Genomic DNA, 20176 nt, shown 5'->3' with positions numbered 1-20176 from the left:
TCCGCCTTTAATATTAATAAGGGAGTAACGGGTCGTATAGGTTATCGTAATTTATATTAAGGCGCTCGTATATCCTTTATATAATAGGTAGATAATTATAAGGAGGCTACCTTAATCGCTACGAGCTTTATTTATTCGTACGAGATATACTATGCTATTAGCGGTTCGAGGAAGCGGTTAGTATCGAGGGCTAAGTACTATCTCTAGTAGCGGTAGTATTACGACGATAGTTCCCTAGGCTTACGGGTTCCTCCGTATAAGTAGGTAAATAACGATACGAGGAATATCTTAATCGATATAAACGCGGTTTAATCGTCGTATTATATCGTAATATCGATAGCTTATTAATGTTATAAATATTAAAGGCTAAGTAATATCCTAGCGGTTATAGTATCGTAATAAAGGTTCCCGGGCTTATACGTACCTTCCTATAGTAGATAAATAACCATAAAACGGGATACTTTATTTAACGTAAAACGCGGGCTACTTCGCGGATTAAATAGTAACGCCGACGGCGATCGGTATCCTTTAAATCCTAGTAGCGTAATAGAAACTTCGTAAACTAAAGGTTAAGGGGTCGAAAAAGTTATAAGGTAGTCGTTACTAAGGAGGAGTAAAGCGTACGCGATGCTAGAAACCCGGATAGGTTTACTCGAAAGTATATTCTACCGAAGACTATAATACGTACGATAGTTTAGGATAGATAAAACTAATATCGCTATATTAATCGAAAGGCAAGGAATTTAATATAGTTATCGTATCTTAGCTATACCCCTTAGTCGTAGAGATATAGTAGTCGCTAGCCCGAAGGTATAAAAGGTAAGGGGAAAAAAGGAGTAAAACGTAAAAGTTACTTATTCGGCCATAGCGGTACGACGAAGTAACTTAAGCGCCTATAATTAAAATAAATATATTAATCGGAGAACGGCGAATCTAATGGTAAAAACGAATCTTTAATTAAGGTAAAAATAATAAAAATAGTAATCTAGTTATGTAATAAATTCGATAATAAGTATAGCATGTCCCGTACTTACGGAAGCTATGGTTACTTTATATAGGCATAAGGCCTATCGTAACGTATTACGTAATACATCAAGAGGGCATGTCTTACCGCACCACTACAATATCTTTTGAGTTAACTTAGAAATATAAGGTTAAAGTTAATAACTTTTATTATAATAATCTACTTTAATTACGTTTTCCTTTATAAACCTTACATTATATAAATAATAACATATATCTATTTATAAATTGAGTACTTCTTTATCTAAATATTAGATAAGTTTTATTATATCTTGCAAATTAATTTATAAATATAAGGTTAAAGTTAGTAACTTTTATTATAAGAATCTACTTTAGTTACGCTTTTCTTTATAAGCCTTATTCTATATTAAGAATGATTTATATTTACTTATAAATAAAGCATTTATTTATTTAAATATTAAAAAATTATAATTATATCTTCTTTATTAACGTTCTTATATATTATAAAAGTTAATAACTTTTATAATATTAACTGTTTTTAACTGCTTATAATTCTTTAGATATTATATTACGTAATATGTAACTTATATACACTTATAAATTAAGCATTCATTTATTTTAATATAAAGGCCGTTTAATTATATCTCTTTAATTGATTTAATAATATATAATTGAAGTCGATGACTTTTATGGTAGGTCAATAAGGTAGCCCCACTTTTACGTTTCGGTCGATTTTCAATTCGCGAAAACCGATTTTCGATTTCCGAAAATCGTTTTGTCGGATACGCACTAATGGTGCACCGTATACAGGTCGGACGTAAGGCACGCCGAGAAGCTAGGCACTGCAACGATCTGCGTATCGTCTCCGTCAGACTTTTTTTTTTGTTCGCTGATAACCTTCAAATGATATAAATTCGTAGCGCCTCGTCCCACCTCCTCCTTGCCTATTTCATGGTCGACAAGTATGTGGACTGCGCAATGGGCGTGCCGCCGCTGTATCCAAGCATTGGTACAGCCCCGGAATCGCCAATTCTTGCGGTTAGCTAGTACAGGTGCGCCAACATACCTATCTATACCTGTCTCTGCCCTTGCCTACGCTCTGCCTTGCCCGCCTTCTCGCGGCGGTTGGCCACCTAACACTCTCGTCTTCAAGATGCGCAGACGAACCTGCCGCTCGTCCTCCTCCAGCGTGCTCGCAACATCGCCGCCGAACATGCGAAACTTACCAGCTCTCTCACCGACGACTTCGACCCCGAGACCGCGAAGCGCGCTGGCGAGCTTTCGCCCGTCGCCAACGCCTTGAAGGAATGGGAGAGCGCCCAGTCCTCCATCGCAGAGCTCAACAGCCTCCTGCAATCACCGGACGCCGAGCTGCGCCAGCTAGCGCGTGACGAGCTGGCGACGACTAAGGCCAAGGCCGAGACGCTCGCGACCGCGCTGTCAGCGTCGCTGACGCCGCGCGACCCCTTCGCCGACATGCCCTGCCTGCTCGAGGTGCGCCCGGGCCCTGGCGGTATGGAGGGACGCTACTTCGCGGACGCGGTGTTCCGCATGTACAAGCTATACTGCGCGCGAGAGGGCATACGCGTCAAGGTGCTCAAGTACGAGACAGTCGACGGTGCGGAGACGTCCGTGGGCGGGGCCAACGAGCTCCCGCTGCAAGAGGCGGTGCTCGAGATCCTCGACACGGGGGCGTACGACCGGTTCCGGAGCGAGGCGGGTATTCACCGAGTGCAGCGGGTGCCCTGGACGGAGGCGAGCGGGCGGACGCATACGAGCGCGGTAGCGGTGTGGGTGTTGCCGTCGTTCCCGGAGGACGAGAACGATATGCCGAACGAACAGAGCTTCAACGACCCGAACAGCATCTTCTACGTGGACCCGCGCGAGGTGCGCGAGGAGAAGATGCGAGCGAGCGGGGCGGGGGGCCAGCACGTGAACAAGACGGAGAGCGCGATCCGGCTGACGCACGAGCCGACGGGGATCGTGGTGTCGATGCAGGACTCGCGGTCGCAGCACCGCAACCGCGAGGTGGCGTGGACGGTGCTGCGGTCGCGCGTGGGGCAGCGGCGGCGGGAGCAGCGCGAGGAGGAGGCGGCGGCGCTGCGCGACAGTGTTCTGAGCCAGGACAAGCTCACGCGCGGCAACAAGATCCGCACGTACAACTACAGCCAGGACCGATGCACGGACCACCGCAGCGGCCTCGACGTGCACAACCTTCCGGACGTGCTCGAGGGCGGCGAGACGCTGAACCGCGTAATGGAGAGCGCGCGCGAGTGGCTCGTGAGGCGCGACATCGAGGCGCTGATCGCGGAGGAGGAGGCCAGCGCCGCGACGGCCACGGGCAAGAGCGCGAAAAAGGCGAAGCGATGAGGGCCGTGGTGACGATACCGGAGATGACGGGACCTCGGCGCCACCCGACGAGGCATCGGTGCAGTGTAAATTACGACGGAAACCAGGCGTATACCGGCGGAGGGGAGGACACGCATGCATATACGCGTGTACCGTGAACGAGAGAGGGCAGACGTCGCGTGAGGGAATCCACATATAGGTATCATTCAACCGTAACACAGACGTCTTACCGAGTTTCAACCTAGGTGATCCCGACGCGCGTCTATCTGCGCCAGTCCAGACCCTCCCCCTAAAGCTTCGATGGGAGGATGGGAGGAGGGAGGACGGTAGGTTGAATTGTCACATCCCCTTGATTAGCAGGTGTAGGCACTGTACGGACCGTGGGATTCCTACGCCTACACATTATCCGAAGAACGTCTACACCTACCTAAGTCTGAGGCGGTCGGTATCGAGCAGTCTACTATTTCCCCTCAAGCTATACCTTAGGCTTACTCTATATACCAAAAGGACAATCCCGAACATAGGTAGGTACTCAGGGCATCACCACCTACGTACCTAGGTACTTTAGGTACCCATATTCTCTCAGATGGCGATAGCTAATACCTACCGGAATGTTTGTCTCGGCGTCTTATCTTGAACCCCGACGGCCCGGCAAATGTGCAGCGGTGTCCTAGCAACTTGCCGTATCAAGCCCCTCCCACTCCCCCCCTCCCGAGGTAGCTGGCCGGAACGCTTGAAATGACGGCGCGAACAGCTTCCCGCGGCCGGGCCCCGCCCCGTCATACCCGTAACGACCTAGCAGCTCTGCCGCGTACGTGCTACGGAGGATGGGCAAGCGGGTAATACGTGAAATCTGACATCGTCGATAGGGAGTCGTAGGTAGGTAGGTAGGTAGGTAGGTACAGCGGAGAGCCGGCACCGGTGCGATAGAGGCGAGAGAGGTGATGATGTCTCCTGTCAGCACAAACTGCAACCAGTCTTCATTGCGGGCAAATGTTTATTTTATACCTAGGTACCTACACTTATCTGCCCCTTCGCGCGATGCGGTGCGGTGCCGGTTCTGATCCCGCGGCCGTAGGCGGGAAGAGCAGCGCCGCCGTCTCGTGCAAGTGATTCGGCAGTATCTTCAGCTTCCTCAACGAGCGAAGAGCGAGAAAGCAAGTGGTGTGTGGTGTGTGGGGCCAATTCCCCCGCAGCGCAGATAAGCCGGGCGAGGACCAGGTAGGTACCTGGCTATACCTCCCTACCTACATACACTTAGGGCTATAGGTACTGAAACCACCCGTAGCAGCGGCGACGAGGCAGCACACCGTACGCGCTGGGTGCTCTTAACCAGGACTATAGGTAGGTAGGTAGGTACCCAGGCAGGTACCTACGGGTACCCTTAGGTGGGCTGCCTGTGGTGATTCAACTCGTGGTGCCGGTAAATCAGGTACCTACCGACTACCTACTGGAGAGCAGGCATGCGCTGCACGTTCCAGCGAGGTCATACCGACGTAACGCAGTCGACCGGAATGTGCACCTACCTCTTACGGCTAGAGACGCGTCTGCAGGGGAGGGTAAGTCGGTACCTTTAGGTACCGGGCGTGTCGTCGGCACGCTCCCGTTTCTTCCTCTGCATTCCCTCTCTGCGTCTCTCTCCCTCCCTCGTCCCCTCTTCCTCCTCTGCACACATACATGCGCGCCTTGCCGGCGCCGTGCCTGCGATGGCCCGTCTCCTTCGCCTACCCGGCTATTTACGTGGACGTGCGTGTGCGTGTGCGTGTGCGCGTGCGGGCGTGGGCGCGATGCAGTGATGCAGTACGAGGGTAGCATCGGAGGCCAGCCGCCGCCGCGGGTCCCGGCCGTTGCTATCTGGCAAAAAACCAGCTCCCTATCTGGGCCAAGCGAGCAGCGAGGCGCGAGCCACCTGGGGATGACGAGGGCCAGTGGCACGGGGGAGAGGGGAGGCGTCAGAAGCAGCGGCGGCGGCATCGGCAAACCCAACCAGACCCATCACTGCGAACCCCGGCTCAGTCCTCGTTCGCCCGCTGATCCTTCTCGCCCTCTGTCGGCCCAGCGACCCCGGATTTGGGCTGGGCTTGCGTGTAGGGTGATCGACGACGGCAGAGCAACGAGAAGTGTGTTCACCTTCTGCTTCTCTCTCCCTCTCTCCTCTCTCCTCTCTCTTCCGTCTCTTCTCCCTCCTACCTTCTCTTCCCTTCCTCTCTCCTCTGTTACTCTCGGCCGCCCATCCACCTATACAGGTACCTAGCCAATTACCTGCTCACCCTCTCTTCTGCTGTCGTCGCATTACCCAGAGTCTCTGTGCAGCAAGTAAGCGACTCTCCTTTTCTTGACCTTAGAGCCCCGGCTTCTGGGACGAAAGCTATCGGTCGGTCCAATTGGGTCACGACGACTTCACATACCTGTCGCTGCCTGTGCGCTGCATGGGTGATACCTCGCTAGCCAACCAGTCGTTCAATTGATCGGGCTGAGTCAGTTTGCCAGTATGCGCTGGCCGACACTCGCTTCCGGGCTGCTGCTCTCCGCCGCGGCCGTGGATGCCCGGAGGAGCTACCAGCACGTGGGGAAAAAGGACCCGGCGCCGAAGAGGTCGGCTGCCTCCGATCGCGACGGCTTCTTGGCGCACTACTTGGCCACGCGACAGCTTCCCGAGCCCAAGTTTGCGAACGAGAACACCACCAGTACGGCCCCTCCTCCCTAATTCCTCTCCTCCTACTGCTGCCTGTGCGAGCAACGTACGGGAAGCGTGTATAGGTGAAGAAAGTATCTAACAGGTGCATCTTGTGCGTCTCGCCAACAGGATTCGCTGTCAATGGCACCGGAATCCCCGATGTCGACTTTGACGTCGGCGAGTCCTACGCTGGATACCTCCCCATCAGCGACCTCCCGGACGAGAACAACGAGCTCTTCTTCTGGTTCTTTCCTTCGTCGGCGCTCAATTCGACCGAGAGGGAGATTCTGCTCTGGCTCAACGGTGGTGTAAGTAATTCCCTCTTTGACGAGCCAATCCTTTGGGACCCTGCGCCGGAAAGAGACACATGGTAGCAAAGTTCGTTGCGTAGTGTCGCGTGGCTAACCTGTATGCCCCCCTATAGCCCGGCTGCTCGTCCTTCGAGGGACTGCTTCAGGAGAACGGTCCATTCACGTGGCAATATGGCACCTTCAAGCCGGTGCCGAACCCTTGGGCCTGGAACCGCCTCACGAACGTGGTCTGGGTAGAGCAGCCGGTCGGAACCGGCTTCTCGCGCGGCACCGTCACGGCTCGTAGCGAGGAGGATGTAGCTGCCCAATTCCTCGGCTTCTGGCGCAACTTTATCGACACTTTCTCGCTGCAGGGCTATAAGGTATACATCGCTGGCGAGTCGTACGCGGGCCTCTACTGCCCCTACATCGCGTCCGCCATGCTCGACGCGAACGACCCGGCCTACTTCAACGTCAGCGGCTTGCTCATTTACGACCCGGTTCTCAGCGACGACGTGGTTCAGACCTCTACCACGACAGTCCCCTTTGTCGACTACCACCGCAACCTCATGCCTTTCAATGACTCCTTCAGCGCCTACATACACGGCTTGCACGATACCTGCGGCTTCGCCGAGTTCAACGAGAGGTATCTCACGTATCCACCGCCGGGCCCGCAGCCGCCCAACTATGCTGAGGGCGTGAGCGAGGAGTGCAGCAGCCTGTGGGAGGTGGTTCTGACCGAGGCCCTTAGCATTAACCCTTGCTTCGACGTCTACCAGGTCGCCACCACCTGCCCATTACTGTGGGACGTGCTCGGCTTCCCGGGAACTTTGGGTTATCTGCCCGAGGGTGCCGGAACAGTCTACTTCGACCGCGACGACGTCAAGCGTGCGATCCACGCAGACCCAGCCACCGAGTGGGCGGAGTGCGCCGAGCTCGACGTCTTCGTCGACGGCAGAGATACGTCCGACCCGTCCTCGTGGCGCGTGCTGCCGCACGTCATCGACGCGACCCAGAAGGTGATCATCGGGCACGGTACCCTCGACATGATCTTGCTGCCGAACGGGACGCTGCTCGCGATCCAGAACACGACGTGGGGCGGGCAGCTCGGGTTCCGAGAGGTGCCCGCGGAACCCTTCTTCGTGCCGCACCACACGCTCGGGTCGGCAAGCGACATCTTCGCGGAGACGGACCCGCTGCGGCTGTCGTCGATCGCGGCCCAGGGCGTCGCGGGCGTCGCGCACACCGAGCGCGGGCTCACGTACGTCAGCATCGACCTCGCCGGCCACATGGTGCCCCAGTACGCGCCCAGCGCCGCCTTCCGCCAGCTCGAGTTCCTGCTCGGCCGCGTCGACAGCCTCTCGTCCGTCGCGCCCTTCGCCATCGAGCCCAACTACCCGCAGCCGCCCGCCGACACCCTCGGCTCCGGAACCGGCCCCGCCACGACCGGCAACGCCAGTGGCGCCGGCACGAATCCCGCCGGGGCCGAAAACACGCCAGGCACGAGCGCGGCGACCAAGATGGCGCCCGGCAGCGGCGCCGCGGTGTCGGCGGCTATCGGCGCCGTAGTGGTGCTGGTGAGTTTCTGGTAGGGAATGTTGGGGGTAACTCTCGTGGGTTATAGGTAAATATGCGTTTTGGGGAATGCATGCGTACGGCACTTAACCCAGAGCGGTAATCACTGGAATAAGGAATCCCAATATTTGGTCGTCCCGCCGGTATCTGTGAATGGTGTTGACACGTGTGGGTGCATGCATATACAGAAGGATAGGTAACTTCGTGGTACATGGCAAGCCAGCCAACTAGTTGGAGGACGGACTGAGACACGAGTTGGTCAACTGAGGCTACGTTAGGCATCTCAAATACAAGCAGACATCCGTGGGTATACGAAGAACTTTTCTCTTTACGACTATCCCCTCTTCTCTTCTCATCTAAAGTCACATTGTTTCCATTATCGAATATCAATTCAACTTTGGTGTGTGTGTTTTTTTTTTCCACTTGGCAATTCGAGATCACGTTACAAGGGCACGCCCTCCCCTTCCGTATCCCCGTGTCTCCAAACGAACGTGTCGGTCGAGCCAGGAGAGCCACTCTCGAGGCGACGAGGACCGGGTCGGCAGCAACTAATAGATAGCTCCCTCCACCTTTCCTCCCGCCCGCGCCGCATACCGCCTCCTATGCCCGATCCCGCCGCCACTGGTCACATACAATACACACGTACACGCATACCACGCATCCCTCCGTCCGATGACGCATTCGCACACACGGACACGCAACGACGCCGTCTTCAGCTAGCAAGTGAGGGGAGTCGAAAAGAGGGTGAGGGTGGGAGAAGACGAGCGAGTGCTCAACTTGCGCCTCGCCCACCCGACGGTGTCCTGGGTTTCCGTAGCCGTACGTATCCCGTCGCATTCCACGTCTTCCATACAACAGCACGTCGCCACCATCGCCGTGGCCCAAAATAAGAAACGAGGAAGCGTTCCTTCGCCCTTCGTCATCCTTCGTCCTACTATCCGGCGAGTCGAGCCCGCGGTGCCCTAACGCCACGCTAAAAGTTATTTTTTCCCAGCAGCCTAGACATATGTCATTATACAGTGTTTTTTGTCGTCTTCGATTTTGATTTTGGGTTTCTTTTTTTTCTTTTCGTTGTGTCGCTCTCCCCTCTCATAATACGGGAGGGGGGGAGGAGAGCTTAGACCCGATACTCAAGGGGACGACTGGTCGAAGACTCCCGCCTTACCCTCGCGGCGCCTGAGCTCGCGGAGCACGGCGACGACGCCGTTGTTGCGCAACCGCTCGAGGACGATGCGCATGCCGTCGCGCGACTTGACCATTTGGTCGTCAGTCTTGGTGGATGCGATGGACTCGATGCTGCGCTGGATGCGTCGGGCGCCCCAGCCGGAGATCCAATCGCCGATCCGGCGCGGGCTACCATTATCAGGGGTGGCAGTGGCGGCGGCGGCATGGCTAGCGACAATGTCTGGCTTGTCGTGTCGTCGGCCGCCCAGCATCGAGTGGTAGGACAGCGTGGTGGTGACGAAGGTATTCGGCGAGAGCGGTCGCAGGTGCGCGCCGACGGAGGCGGTTCCTCGCGGCGGCGTCGGAGAAGCGGGCTGGTCGGCAGGGGTGGCCGAGTATTGCTGCTGCTCGACAACGCTCAGGACGCCAGTGAAGTTCAAGTTGCGGCTCTCGGTCTTCATCCAGCCTTCCTTGATATCGATGACGCTCGTCTCGAGGACATAGCTGGACTTGTCGCCGCCGCCGCCGGTGACGCTAGCCGGCAGCAGCTTCACTACGGCAGTAGGTATGCGGGACTTCTTCAGGTGGATGCGGGTGGTGTGCAGACGGCCGGTGGCGGGGTCGACGTGGGAGGAGATGGTATCGGTAGAGAGGACATGGCTCGAGAAGGGATTGAGGTGCGGGGAATAGTAGCGCAGGAAGAAGGCCAGAGTGACGGTCGGGAACGGGTGGGCGTAGGTGTGGTTGGTCGTATGGGTGAGGACCATCGTGGTAGGCTACGCGCGCGATCCCAGGGACTGATCTAGGCTAGTTGGTGCGAGTACGCGGCGAGAGCGCCTAGATATCCGACTGTGGCGAGCAGGCCCTGTCAAGCCTTTTCTTCTTTTCTATTCGTAGAAGGACGCGCGATGCCTAGCGCCCGAGATTGCTTATATCGACATGAGGCTGGGTTACCCGTATCGGATTCGGTGCTGCTGTAGCCTCGAATCCGTAGGGCTTCGGAGGGGTGTCTTTTTTTTCGCCGGGGGGGGTTTTCAGTCTTGGCGGATCCAATCGTACTCGCGCCGATGGGCCGAGGATGAGGTGATGGAAGCTCTAGGCATGCGTCGACGAGTGCGTTGAACAGTAGGGAAGTGTGCGAGGAGTCGGCGGGTGGGCAGTTTTTAGGGGGGAGGGAGGGAGAAGGAGAAAAAAGGAGGAGGGCGAGGGCGAGGGCAAGGAGGGGAAGCAGGAGAGAGCCGTCGGAATCAGGACGGAAGCAACGGCCACGATCTCAACGGCAAGGTGCGGTGCAGCAGGTACGGCACTACGGACAGCGGGCGCGGTGCGTGTGAATGTATTGAGGTACCTACGTGCTTGGGTTTTGTAGGTACCTGACCACGCGAGGGACTGCGTACCGGTACCGCGTAGCAGTAGTGTGATGTGTGCACCGGCCGTACCACGTACTTACGTAGACGATTGGATGTTAGTGGACGGCTAGTGGGACGAGGTCGAGACCGTGGGAGGGAGGAGCGATGGTAGAACATTCGACGCTCCCGCTTTTCCTCCTCTCCCCTCGTCACTTTTTATTCTCGTTCTTCTTGGCCGGCTCCGCCCCGCTCTGCCTCTTCGGTGTGAATTAGAGGCAAGGTTTTTTTTTTTAAATGTTTAAGTTTTTAAGTTAAGGTTTTTTTAAAGTTTTCTTTTGATTTTTATAAGTTTTTCTTCCTTAAAATTTTAATACTTTTAATATATATTTATAAAATAATTTCTTAAAATAAATATAGATAAATATAAAACTCTTATTATTAAATTATATTTAATATTAAAATATATTACCATATACTAAAAAGTAGTTTAAATAAATGAATAAATATTATAAACTTACTAATATATAATTAAAAACTTCTTTTAAAATATATATTTTATAAATTAAAAATAAAATTTTTAAGTTAAAGTAAAGTAAAGTTAAATTTTATATAGAAGTTAAATTAGGTTGCGTTTTTATTTTTAAACTCTATTCTTAAGTTAAGTTTCATTCTAACTAAACTTGAATTTTTCTTTTTCTTTTTTACAACCTTGATTAGAGGTAACTCGACGCGAACGATTCCATCCCATTCTGTAGCGTCGCCTTGTTCCTTGTCTGTACACGTATATGTAGCTAAGTACCTACTTACTGTACCTACATCCTCCAATTGGCAGAGTGCGGGGGAAAGCTTGGACCGCCGGCGGCTGCCCAACCCGACGTCCGCCCGCCAATCAGCATTTCGCATTTGCGGCTTTGTCTCGCCTTTGCGTGCCGATCTTGATTGGCCCACAGGTGCATCGTGCTCGGTACACACACGATACCTGCCTCCCTTGCATCGCCCATCATCAATTCTACTTTCACTGCTACGGAGCATGCAAATAAGGTGCTTCTCCGGCCTTCATCCCTCGGCCGTCCTCTGCAGCGGAGCGGCATCGAGAGCACGAGTCATGCCATTCCTGCCCTCTGCGGATTATCCAGGTCGGAAGCGGAGGCAACCCATGCGATGGATTGTCAGCTCTCGTTTTGGTTCTCCCAAGTCCTTCTGCTCGTCAGAGCCGGCCTTCACAGCCGGCCATACCCGTTGCTGGGCGATATGGGGTCGTGTCAGTTTGGAGGCGCGTGGCCATAGTCCATGCCATCGCCACAGCAGGGCCCCGAGCCGCGAAGACAAAGAACAACCCCACGCCGAGAACGGCTATCAAGCGGAGATATTGGACAGAATGTAAGCTACGCATCGGCACTATCTTCCGCTGGCTGGTGGCCAAGTCTGGTCAACCAACCGGCGCTGTCCTGGTTTCGAGATCTTCGCGCCCACTGCCGTCTTTCCAGTTGCTAGACTCCCTCCGTGATCATCGTACGTTACATTGCACCTACGGCAGTTCGCCGTCCTAGTGGGAGACTCGCCGCGGAGTCATAACCAACCTTATACTCGGATATCCACGTTTCTCTCGTGGGTAGGGAGTTGGAGCGGGAGCATCCTGTAAATTGCCAGCATCTATGGGGCGAAGTACCTAATTGACATACCCATAGGTGTAGATATCTTCTCAGAAGGCGATCTGGGGAGGCTATAAGGACCTCGGTCTAATGAACTGACACACTGATGATGTAGAATGCTGGGCCAGGTCTCTTGGAGAGACATTTAGGGTCGTAGGTACCTATATTACAACTACCCTAGGCGGTACCTACAGATCAGTAGGTTACTTGACGAAGGATAGATTCGATTCCTAACAGCGCTACTTGGTAGTCTTCGTTATTTAGCTCATCTCCTACACAACAAAGAATCACAACAGGTACCTCTAGATGTACCTACACTATGACCTGTCTGTGGCGCACAGGCCTTCCCTTTGCAATCGAGGTACGTACTGTGGCGTAAGCTGCCCTGGGCCGAGGCCAATGGGAGTCGGGCCCCGCCAACATCCCACTTACATCATCCATGGCGCGGTTTTATCGAACAATCCATCACCAAATCGTTCATCTCGTTTCTTCTGCCAGCTCCTGTTCATCCAAACCCTCGACAAAACCTGTCTGTCCACCACCACCACCACCACCACCACCACCACGCCATTCCCACACCCGCCTGCCTAGTTCGTGTCGCATGTAGACCACACCTCAACATGTTCTCCCGACCCTTGTTCTCGGCGGTACGTCCGTCCATTAGCTCTCGCTAGCTCTCGTTCTAATCCCCTCCGGAGGCCAAGCGTCCGAGTCACTAACCGTCCTCATTCACCCTTCCTCTGTCCAGACCCTCCGCCGCGCAGCCGCTCGGCCACTGGCTCGCCCAGCTGCCTACAGCCTCCGGCCGCCTCCCTTCCTCACCGCCTTCCAGAAGCGACTGCTCTCAGACGACACCCGGCAAGCCATCGAGAAGGCCGTCGCCTCGTCGCGCGTCGTGCTGTTCATGAAGGGCACCCCCGAAACGCCCCAATGCGGCTTCTCGAGGGCCAGCATCCAGATTCTCGGCCTGCAGGGCGTCGACCCCAGCAAGTTCGCCGCCTTCAACGTCTTGGAAGACAACGAGCTCAGACAAGGTGCCCAGTTCCCAGCTCCTTTGTATTTGGGAAGGCGGAGAGAGGAAATAAAGCAAAGAAGGCGAGGTAGGATGGGATTAGAATGTCGAGCCAAAGCTGACAGGTGTGTGTTTCTGTTCCGCAGGTATCAAAGAGTTCTCGGAGTGGCCCACGATCCCGCAGCTCTACATCGACAAGGAATTCATCGGCGGGTGCGACATCCTCGTCTCCATGCACCAGGACGGCTCGCTCGCGAGGATGCTCATCGAGAAGAACCTCCTGACGCCCTTAGACGGCAGCAACGGCGACGGCGGCAACGGCAACGCCAGCAGCTAACCGAACGGATCAGTGTATATACGGTGGCCCGTGGGAGGCTTAAGCTGCCTGGAATGGGCAGTCATTCGTCAAGGGAGAGCCCGGCTTGTACGATTCAGAGACTCAACACCTAACGTAGATACTTCCCCTCCGTGCTCGACATCGAGAACGGCTGGGTCATATAACCAATTAATGATACCACGAGATGAGATCTTCATCATCCACGTCTGACCTCGGCACGATCCTCCGGATATGGAGAAGGTAGAGAGTACACCAATCCGGTTTAAGTGGCATTGCTAGAATATTAACTCCTTATTATATACCTACCTCCGGTATCTCTAGGCGTTATCTCGGGAAGGAAACATAACCCTGCCATCCCCTATTATATCCGATAGCCAAGAGTGGGTTATTTTTCTATAGAAAAACATGATGAATACAGGAAAGGAGGGGAAGTAGGCGAACGGACGGGCATTCATCACCTAGCAGCATGCGAAACATGCTCTTACGATAGCAACGAGTGGTGAATACGCAGTCAATATACAAAGGGGTGCATAGTTCCTACAATCCGATGACTGGCTCGTACAATAAAAAGGAGAAATTGACATACTTCCGTCTCGAGACAGGGGTCGTAGTCGCTTTATTTATGGCGGTAACAAAAGTTAGACATCGCGTGGCTACGTAAGATAAGGATGTCGCCGTTCTCACCCCGGCAGCCTTTCCCTTCACGTCTCTCTCCCTAGCATCGAGACATCACGGCCTCGCGCCTGCGCAAGAGCCCCCCCCCCCTCCCCTCAGGCTACAACGGGTACGCGGCGCCGTCGCCGCGGGGATCGCTGCCGGCGGACCAGACGCCAACGCTGTCGAGCGGGTCGACGCTCCAGCGGATGATCTGGCCACGGCCGAACATGGCGCGCTCCATGTCGGCAACGAGCCGCACGTCGTGGCCGAGCGCGCGCAGGCCCTCGACCGTCTCCGCCGGCATGCCCTCCTCGACGTACACGGGCCAGGCGCCGGCCGCGCCGTCGTCCGCGCCCGTCAGCCACGACGCGCCGCCCACGCCGCCGAGGCACACGCGCGGCGCGTCCAGCGCCTGCTGCGGGCTCAGCCGCCCAACCACCTGCCCCAGCAGCACCTGTACGTGGCCTTGCGGTTGCATGAAGCCGCCCATGACGCCGAAGACGCTGTGCAGGCTGCCATCGTGCAGGTTGGTCGCGGCCGCGGGGATGATGGTGTGGTAGGGCCGCTTGCGGGGCGCGAGTACGTTGGGCGGCCGTGCGCCCGCACCGTCGTCCTCCTCGAGGGTGAAGTTAGCCGCCCGGTTCTGCAACGTGAAGCCACACCCCTGCGGCACGATGCAGGTGCCGAACCCGCCATAGTTGCTATTGATGAAGGAGATGGCGTTGCCCCCAGCATCAGCCACCGCGAGGTATACGGTGTCGCTGCTGCGCAGGGCGGGCGACCCGTGCGGCAGCGTGCCTAGCGCTGCGGCGTGCCCCGGGTCGAAGAGCGCCGCCCGCTGCGCCAGGTACTCGCGCGATAGCAGCTCCGCTGACGGCACCGCCTCCACGTTAGGGTCGGCCACGAACCAGCTCGCGTCGGCGAACGCGATACGTAGTGCCTCGATGACCGCGTGCAGGTACGGCGCCGTGTTGAAGTCAGCGGGGGTCCAAGTCGGGATGCGCCCGGCCGCCTCGAGCGCCTCGAGGATCCCGAGCGCCAGAAGCGCGACGATGCCCTGGCCGTTAGGTGGGTGCTCCCAGAGCTCGATGCCGAGGTCCAGCTTCTCGTCGCCACCGGCCCCGCCATCGCGCAGGACCGTGTCTTTGAACAGCTGCGCGACGTTCTGACCGCGGAACTGAAGCGAGATGGCGTCGACAGGCTCGCTGCCAGTCGCGAGGTGGTGCGCAAGGTCGTCGAGCTCGAGCAGGCCCCCGAGGTCACGGACCACTTTGACTAGCTCCTCGGCCACGCGCCCCGCGTAGAACCCCTTCTTGCCCTCGGCGGCCAGCGTGCGGAATGTCCGCGCGAGCGTCGGATTCTTCATGATCTCGCCGGCACGCGGGGCCCGCGCCCCACCCGTAGCCCCAGGGTCCTTCTTCAGCATCTCGGCCCCGTTCAGCGACGCCCCCCGGATCTGCGCCTCTGACTTGTCCCACTGCGATCGCGCCGGCGTCTCAGTCGTGTGTGCGGATAAAAACGTATGCATACGGCATACATGCACATATATATACTAGGTAGGGGTGGGGGGGGGCCGGGGTGCAAACTCACAAAGTATGCGACGCCCTCAGAGACGGGGAACCCTTCCTCAGCGAGGCGTATCGCGGGGGCGAGGATCTGAGCGAGGGAGAGCTTGCCGCTGCCGAAGCGCTCGACGGTGTCGACCCAGCCGGCGGCGGCGCCAGGCACGGAGACGGCATGGACGCTATTCATGGGAATGCGGCCGCGCTCGCCGGGCTTGAGGCCGAGCGCGCTACGGATCGCCTCGAGCGTGTACTTGCTGCCGGAGCGGCCAGATCCGTTGAGCGCCGACACCTTCTTGGCCGTCGCGTTGTAGAATAGGCAGAACATGTCGCCACCGATGCCGGTCGAGCACGGCTCGGTCACGTTGAGCCCGGCGGCTGTTCGCGCGAAGCCCCAGCTGGCTGTTAGCGACGTGCGCTCTAGCCCCCCTTTTTCTTACCTCTCTTTGGGCCGGACACGGATGGCGAAATCATCAGGGACGCGGCAACAACAACATACCGACAGCTACAGCCGCATCCTAGAGCAAGCCGAGGTGTCAGCGACGCCCCTCTTTTTTTTTTTTTGAATCGCCCGAAGAAGAATCGACGTACCGCGCAGTTGCCGCCAGCCTCGAGAACCTCTATGCCACACTTGGCGGCCAGCGGCTGGGTGCAGGCGACGATGCCCCTGGTGCTGTGGACGACGCTGCGGCGGCTCGCGAACTTGGAGAAGACATGCGACTCCGGCGGGAACACGGAGGCTGTGGTGAGAGGCATCGTGAGCGGCGGTCGAAGCGAATAACAAGAGCGCTAATAAGTTTAGAGTTCCTTAACACGAAGTTCTTCTTCTATTGCTCGTTCTTCTCCTACACCGCGGCGGAGCGGCGATTTAATGTCTCGCTCCGATGCGCGGGCGGGGTGTAAGTAGGGTATGGACAGGGTCTCGGGGCCTTCAGGGATCCAGGGGCGATAACGGGACGGGCGGTTACGTGGGCGGCAGAGCCAGGGCGTAATAGGCACCTAGGTCCTATCGGGCGATAGGTATTTATAATAGGGTAGCGCTTGGCGACACAGCATCCACGATGTGGCGCGGAATAGGAGGGCTGGGATTCACTCGAAGCGGACGTGGGAGGCTACGCTACGTCGAGTAACAGAAGCAGGTTGCTGAACAGCGCTCTGCGCCAAGGTCGTCGACTATTGGGTGTCCTCTCTCAGCGTCGTGTCATCGGGGCCCGAGTTTCGGAGCCGTCCGCGACGGCATCGGTGGCACTAGTTCGGGGCTAGGTGAGAAAGAATGGCCAGGGTAAGGAGGATAGATCTCGGGGACGCAGGCAGGACAAGAAGATATCGACAGCTAGCTGTGCTTTGTACTTGCAGGTTATGTAGGGGGTATCGCAAAGAGGGAACGGGGGGCAAGGTGCCGGTCAATGCCAGGCATTACCAGAAGCCGGTTTCTTCATACCCGTCCACGATTCCGTAAGCCTACGTCGGTCCGTCTGACAAGAGTTCCGCCGCCGAAGAGCTCGTCTTCAAGCCCCGGGATGCCGAGCCCTCTTCCTCCCCCCCTCCCCCCTCCTTCCGGCCTAGGGACTTTTATTCGAGGAATCTTGCTAGGCGGCCGACGGCGCTGTGTAACGAGGCATAATATAGAGAGAGGCCACTCACACAGGAGGGTATTCGGGTGCTCGTTCAGGCAAAGAGCCTCGGCCATCTCGCAAGAAACGACATCCTTCATCCTGTGGTGGTGGCAGTAGTGATACTTTGATTTCCGAAGTATAGCAGCACAAAGCAGAGCCATTTTCATATGGTACCTAGGGCCCTAGGGCCCTAGATGATCCATTGCTCAGCGAGCGTAGGTTGGCCTGCAGTTTACTCCTCCCCTCCGCCCAGTCGTGGGCAAAGGGGGCCGCCGTCCCTGCATAGGGTCTTGTACGTCGCTGCATCCGGTGGGTATGATGGCATCGTGCCTCTGCTAAGGGACACATATAGGCCTATCCATAGGTGAGGTATAGGAGGTAGGTCGGCGTGCAACAGCGATCAGGACACAACCTAGGAGATGAGCTAAATAGCGAAGACTACCAAGTAGCGCTGTTAGGAATCGAACCGATCCTTCGTTAAGTAACCTACTGATCCCTAGGTACCTACCTAGACACCTAAGGTGCAGGTACCCAAGGTACTAACCCTCTTGTAGGTAGGTACCTACAGGCACCAAAAGTGCCTAGGTACCTCCTAAGAAGGTACCTACCTACAGCAACGGCGCCTTCCCCTGCGAGGGTTACCCCGCATTCCGATGTCATGCGATCCGGGCGGCACGCCTCGAGTACCGCACAGGTACCTACGTCGACAGCGGTACACGACGTCGGGCGCCGCCTGGGCAGCGGGCCACGTACCCGGCACATCGAGCCTACGTGCGACGGCGAACCGGCCGTGGCGCAGAAACGCCTCTTGGACGTGGGTATGACGTGGTGCGGCGGCGTGGCGTGACGCTCGCAGCATCGTCATAACTCTGTACCACCGCCGCCACTGCCCGACCTGGTCAGAGATGAGCCGCAAAGGGAAGTTGGAGCCGACCCGCGTCCACCCGCGCGCTGCTTCCCCGACCTCGCAAGGCCTGTTCTGCCCGTCTCTGGGGGCTCCGGCCGGTCGTCGTCCTTTATCGGAGTCACCCTCTGCTTCGTCCCCTATATAATAGGTATCCCATAGGTGCTGAGACCGCTCGCGATACGCGTTATCCTATGTCCGTCCCTCCGTCGCGATAGACGTTGGCAAGACAATTCCAGACTCCGGAAGAGGAAAAGAGAACGCAACCGTATACTCTCCCATTGCGCTGCGTACCGACCTGCCCATCGAGGGGCCCTATTTGTGAACTCGGGTCCAACCTCTTTCCCCCTGTAGGGATTCCGTTCCCTTCCCGACTCGACTCGTCGCAGGGAAACCAAGGAACCAGTAAGAGAAGCAAATAAAGAAAGCCCGAAACCGAAGCCATGCTCCAAGCCATCTCCTCCGCCCACGACCCCCACCACGAGCGCCGCCGCAAGAACTCCCTCGTGAGCCTAAGCGCCGCCCTGCTCGACGGGAAGACCCACCTGCTGCTCGCCGCCAGCGGATCCGCTGCCACCGTTAAGCTGCCGCTCATCGTCGAGGCCCTCGGCTCGCGGCACCAACAGCGGCGACGGCAGCAGAGCGACGGCAGCCGCAGCAAGGACCTCAGCATTCGCATAATCCTAACCCCGGCGGCCACCCGCTTCCTAGCCGGCCAGTCAGCCGACCAGCCCCCGGTGTCAGCCCTGCTTTCGCTGCCCTGCGTTGACGGCGTATATGTCGACGCCGACGAATGGCGCGAACCCTGGAAGCGCGGCGACGCCGTTATGCACATCGAGTTACGACGCTGTGAGCACTCCCTCCCCCTTCCATCCCTTTTCCTTCCCCTTTCCTTCCCTCGCTCCCCCTCTCAGCCACAAGCGAGATCCTTTAAGCCCAAGCATAGCTAACGCCGTCACCGCAAACGCAACAGGGGCACACCTCCTCGCCATCGCGCCCCTGAGCGCCGACGCCATGGCCAAGATCGTCGGCGGCTTCGCGGACTCGCTTCTGACGAGCGTGGTGCGGGCGTGGGACCCGTGGAGCGAGCTTGACATCCTGCCTCCCTCTTCTTCCGCCGCCACCGCCGCATCGGCATCGACGGAGACCCAGCAACCGCCGCGCCGCCGCCGCAAGAAGCGCATCCTCGTCGCCTGCGCCGTCAACATCGGGCATCCCGTCACGACGAAGCACCTACGCGTGCTCGAGGAGGAGTGGGGCGTCAAGCCACAGCCGCCGATCCCCACCGCCCACTCCGACGACGCCAGCGCCGCCGGCCCCCAGAAAGAGGCCAGAGAAGGAACCGGGGGAGAGGCCGAAGACGAGGGAGACGGCTGGTTCGAGGTACTGCGCCCGCGGCCTGCGGATCTCGCTGCTCCGGGTGCCGCCGACGTTGGCGGCGACGGCGCCATGCGTGACTGGCGAGACGTAGTAGCTATCATCGAGGACCGGCTCCGGCTGCTAGAGTGACGGGACAGGCTACAGACCGGTCGCGCGAGGGGGGGGGTAAGGGGTCGAGGGTAAGGTGCGATGCGGATATGCAGGTACAATGTAATGGATGCACGCCCGGAGGAATGGGTCTGGGGAGGAGGTGGGCGGAGGTGGGCGGTAGATAGCCAGCCCCAGCGTTGCAGACTCGGTTTCGGGGGCTAAAGGCGCGCCGAGGCTGGACGTGGGTAGATCGAGTCTGCCTCTCTGAGGACGCCTTATTTCTACTTGGCTATCGGCTCGCCTCGCCTTGTCTAGCCTCGCCCACTGCAGCTCGGCTCGGTTAATCACGAGACACATCTTGGGTAATAGTCACGACTACGAAAGCTGGGGCAGATATACCAAAACGACCTCTGCACCCGCGAGGTCTACGTAATAACAGAGCAGCCATGATTTCGTTCGATTCATCGATTCGTTGATTATCTACTCACCGCCGGGCGTTGCTGCCGGCCGCGAGGACAGGCTAGTCTTACACTGCTAGCTAAAGGGAAATCATAGTATACACCTCCTGCCGTGTGGTA

General features: G+C 56.8%; 6 protein-coding genes across 6 annotated transcripts; 4 read left to right on the top strand and 2 right to left on the bottom strand.

Annotated features, from left to right (window-relative positions):
* Positions 1–1784: 1784 nt before the first annotated feature.
* GGS23DRAFT_341023 (release factor) lies at positions 1785–3816 on the top strand. The gene is made up of 2 exons (XM_051513042.1): positions 1785–2036; positions 2138–3816. Exons 1-2 carry the CDS (start codon positions 1949–1951, stop codon positions 3352–3354), a joined length of 1305 nt encoding a protein of 434 aa, XP_051367891.1. The 5' UTR covers positions 1785–1948; the 3' UTR covers positions 3355–3816.
* Positions 3817–5566: 1750 nt separating this feature from the next.
* On the top strand, positions 5567–8185 carry GGS23DRAFT_340986 (alpha/beta-hydrolase). The gene is made up of 3 exons (XM_051513040.1): positions 5567–6020; positions 6140–6318; positions 6435–8185. The coding sequence occupies exons 1-3, from the start codon at positions 5825–5827 to the stop codon at positions 7890–7892; spliced, it is 1833 nt and encodes a 610-aa protein (XP_051367890.1). The 5' UTR covers positions 5567–5824; the 3' UTR covers positions 7893–8185.
* Positions 8186–8885: 700 nt separating this feature from the next.
* GGS23DRAFT_340993 (MSF1-domain-containing protein) lies at positions 8886–10046 on the bottom strand. Its single transcript, XM_051513041.1, has one exon. It carries the CDS (start codon positions 9804–9806, stop codon positions 9006–9008), a length of 801 nt encoding a protein of 266 aa, XP_051367889.1. The 5' UTR covers positions 9807–10046; the 3' UTR covers positions 8886–9005.
* A 2614-nt stretch (positions 10047–12660) lies between these two features.
* On the top strand, positions 12661–13389 carry GGS23DRAFT_600732 (glutaredoxin; the record flags this gene model as incomplete). Its single annotated transcript, XM_051519116.1, has 3 exons — positions 12661–12687; positions 12789–13074; positions 13199–13389. The coding sequence occupies 3 exons, from the start codon at positions 12661–12663 to the stop codon at positions 13387–13389; spliced, it is 504 nt and encodes a 167-aa protein (XP_051367888.1).
* Positions 13390–13833: 444 nt separating this feature from the next.
* Positions 13834–16083, bottom strand: GGS23DRAFT_340894 (gamma-glutamyltranspeptidase). The gene is made up of 2 exons (XM_051513039.1): positions 15637–16083; positions 13834–15523 (listed from the first exon to the last, which is right to left on the bottom strand). The coding sequence occupies exons 1-2, from the start codon at positions 15934–15936 to the stop codon at positions 14165–14167; spliced, it is 1659 nt and encodes a 552-aa protein (XP_051367887.1). The 5' UTR covers positions 15937–16083; the 3' UTR covers positions 13834–14164.
* Positions 16084–18203: 2120 nt separating this feature from the next.
* Positions 18204–19925, top strand: GGS23DRAFT_340842 (flavoprotein). The gene is made up of 2 exons (XM_051513038.1): positions 18204–18977; positions 19102–19925. Exons 1-2 carry the CDS (start codon positions 18572–18574, stop codon positions 19635–19637), a joined length of 942 nt encoding a protein of 313 aa, XP_051367886.1. The 5' UTR covers positions 18204–18571; the 3' UTR covers positions 19638–19925.
* Positions 19926–20176: the final 251 nt, after the last annotated feature.

This window comes from Durotheca rogersii (genome assembly GCF_024521655.1).
Source record: "Durotheca rogersii strain YMJ 92031201 chromosome Unknown GGS23scaffold_36, whole genome shotgun sequence".
Taxonomy (NCBI): domain Eukaryota; kingdom Fungi; phylum Ascomycota; class Sordariomycetes; order Xylariales; family Xylariaceae; genus Durotheca; species Durotheca rogersii.
Note: the sequence above shows the minus strand (reverse complement) of the source record. Positions and strands in the feature narration are given on the sequence as shown.

Excerpts from the sequence above, each read along its gene's own strand:
- GGS23DRAFT_341023 (XM_051513042.1), top strand. The coding sequence starts at position 1,949 with ATGTGGACTGCGCAATGGGCGTGCCGCCGCTGTATCCAAGCATTGGTA. Across the intron at positions 2,037-2,137 it reads CTTGCGGTTAGCTAGTACAG|ATGCGCAGACGAACCTGCCG; the intron begins GTGCGCCAACAT and ends CTCGTCTTCAAG.
- GGS23DRAFT_340986 (XM_051513040.1), top strand. The coding sequence starts at position 5,825 with ATGCGCTGGCCGACACTCGCTTCCGGGCTGCTGCTCTCCGCCGCGGCC. Across the intron at positions 6,021-6,139 it reads TGCGAACGAGAACACCACCA|GATTCGCTGTCAATGGCACC; the intron begins GTACGGCCCCTC and ends TCTCGCCAACAG. Across the intron at positions 6,319-6,434 it reads TGCTCTGGCTCAACGGTGGT|CCCGGCTGCTCGTCCTTCGA; the intron begins GTAAGTAATTCC and ends GCCCCCCTATAG.
- GGS23DRAFT_340993 (XM_051513041.1), bottom strand. The coding sequence starts at position 9,806 with ATGGTCCTCACCCATACGACCAACCACACCTACGCCCACCCGTTCCCG.
- GGS23DRAFT_340894 (XM_051513039.1), bottom strand. The coding sequence starts at position 15,936 with ATGTTCTGCCTATTCTACAACGCGACGGCCAAGAAGGTGTCGGCGCTC. Across the intron at positions 15,524-15,636 it reads CTGAGGGCGTCGCATACTTT|TGGGACAAGTCAGAGGCGCA; the intron begins GTGAGTTTGCAC and ends GCGCGATCGCAG.
- GGS23DRAFT_340842 (XM_051513038.1), top strand. The coding sequence starts at position 18,572 with ATGCTCCAAGCCATCTCCTCCGCCCACGACCCCCACCACGAGCGCCGC. Across the intron at positions 18,978-19,101 it reads GCACATCGAGTTACGACGCT|GGGCACACCTCCTCGCCATC; the intron begins GTGAGCACTCCC and ends CAAACGCAACAG.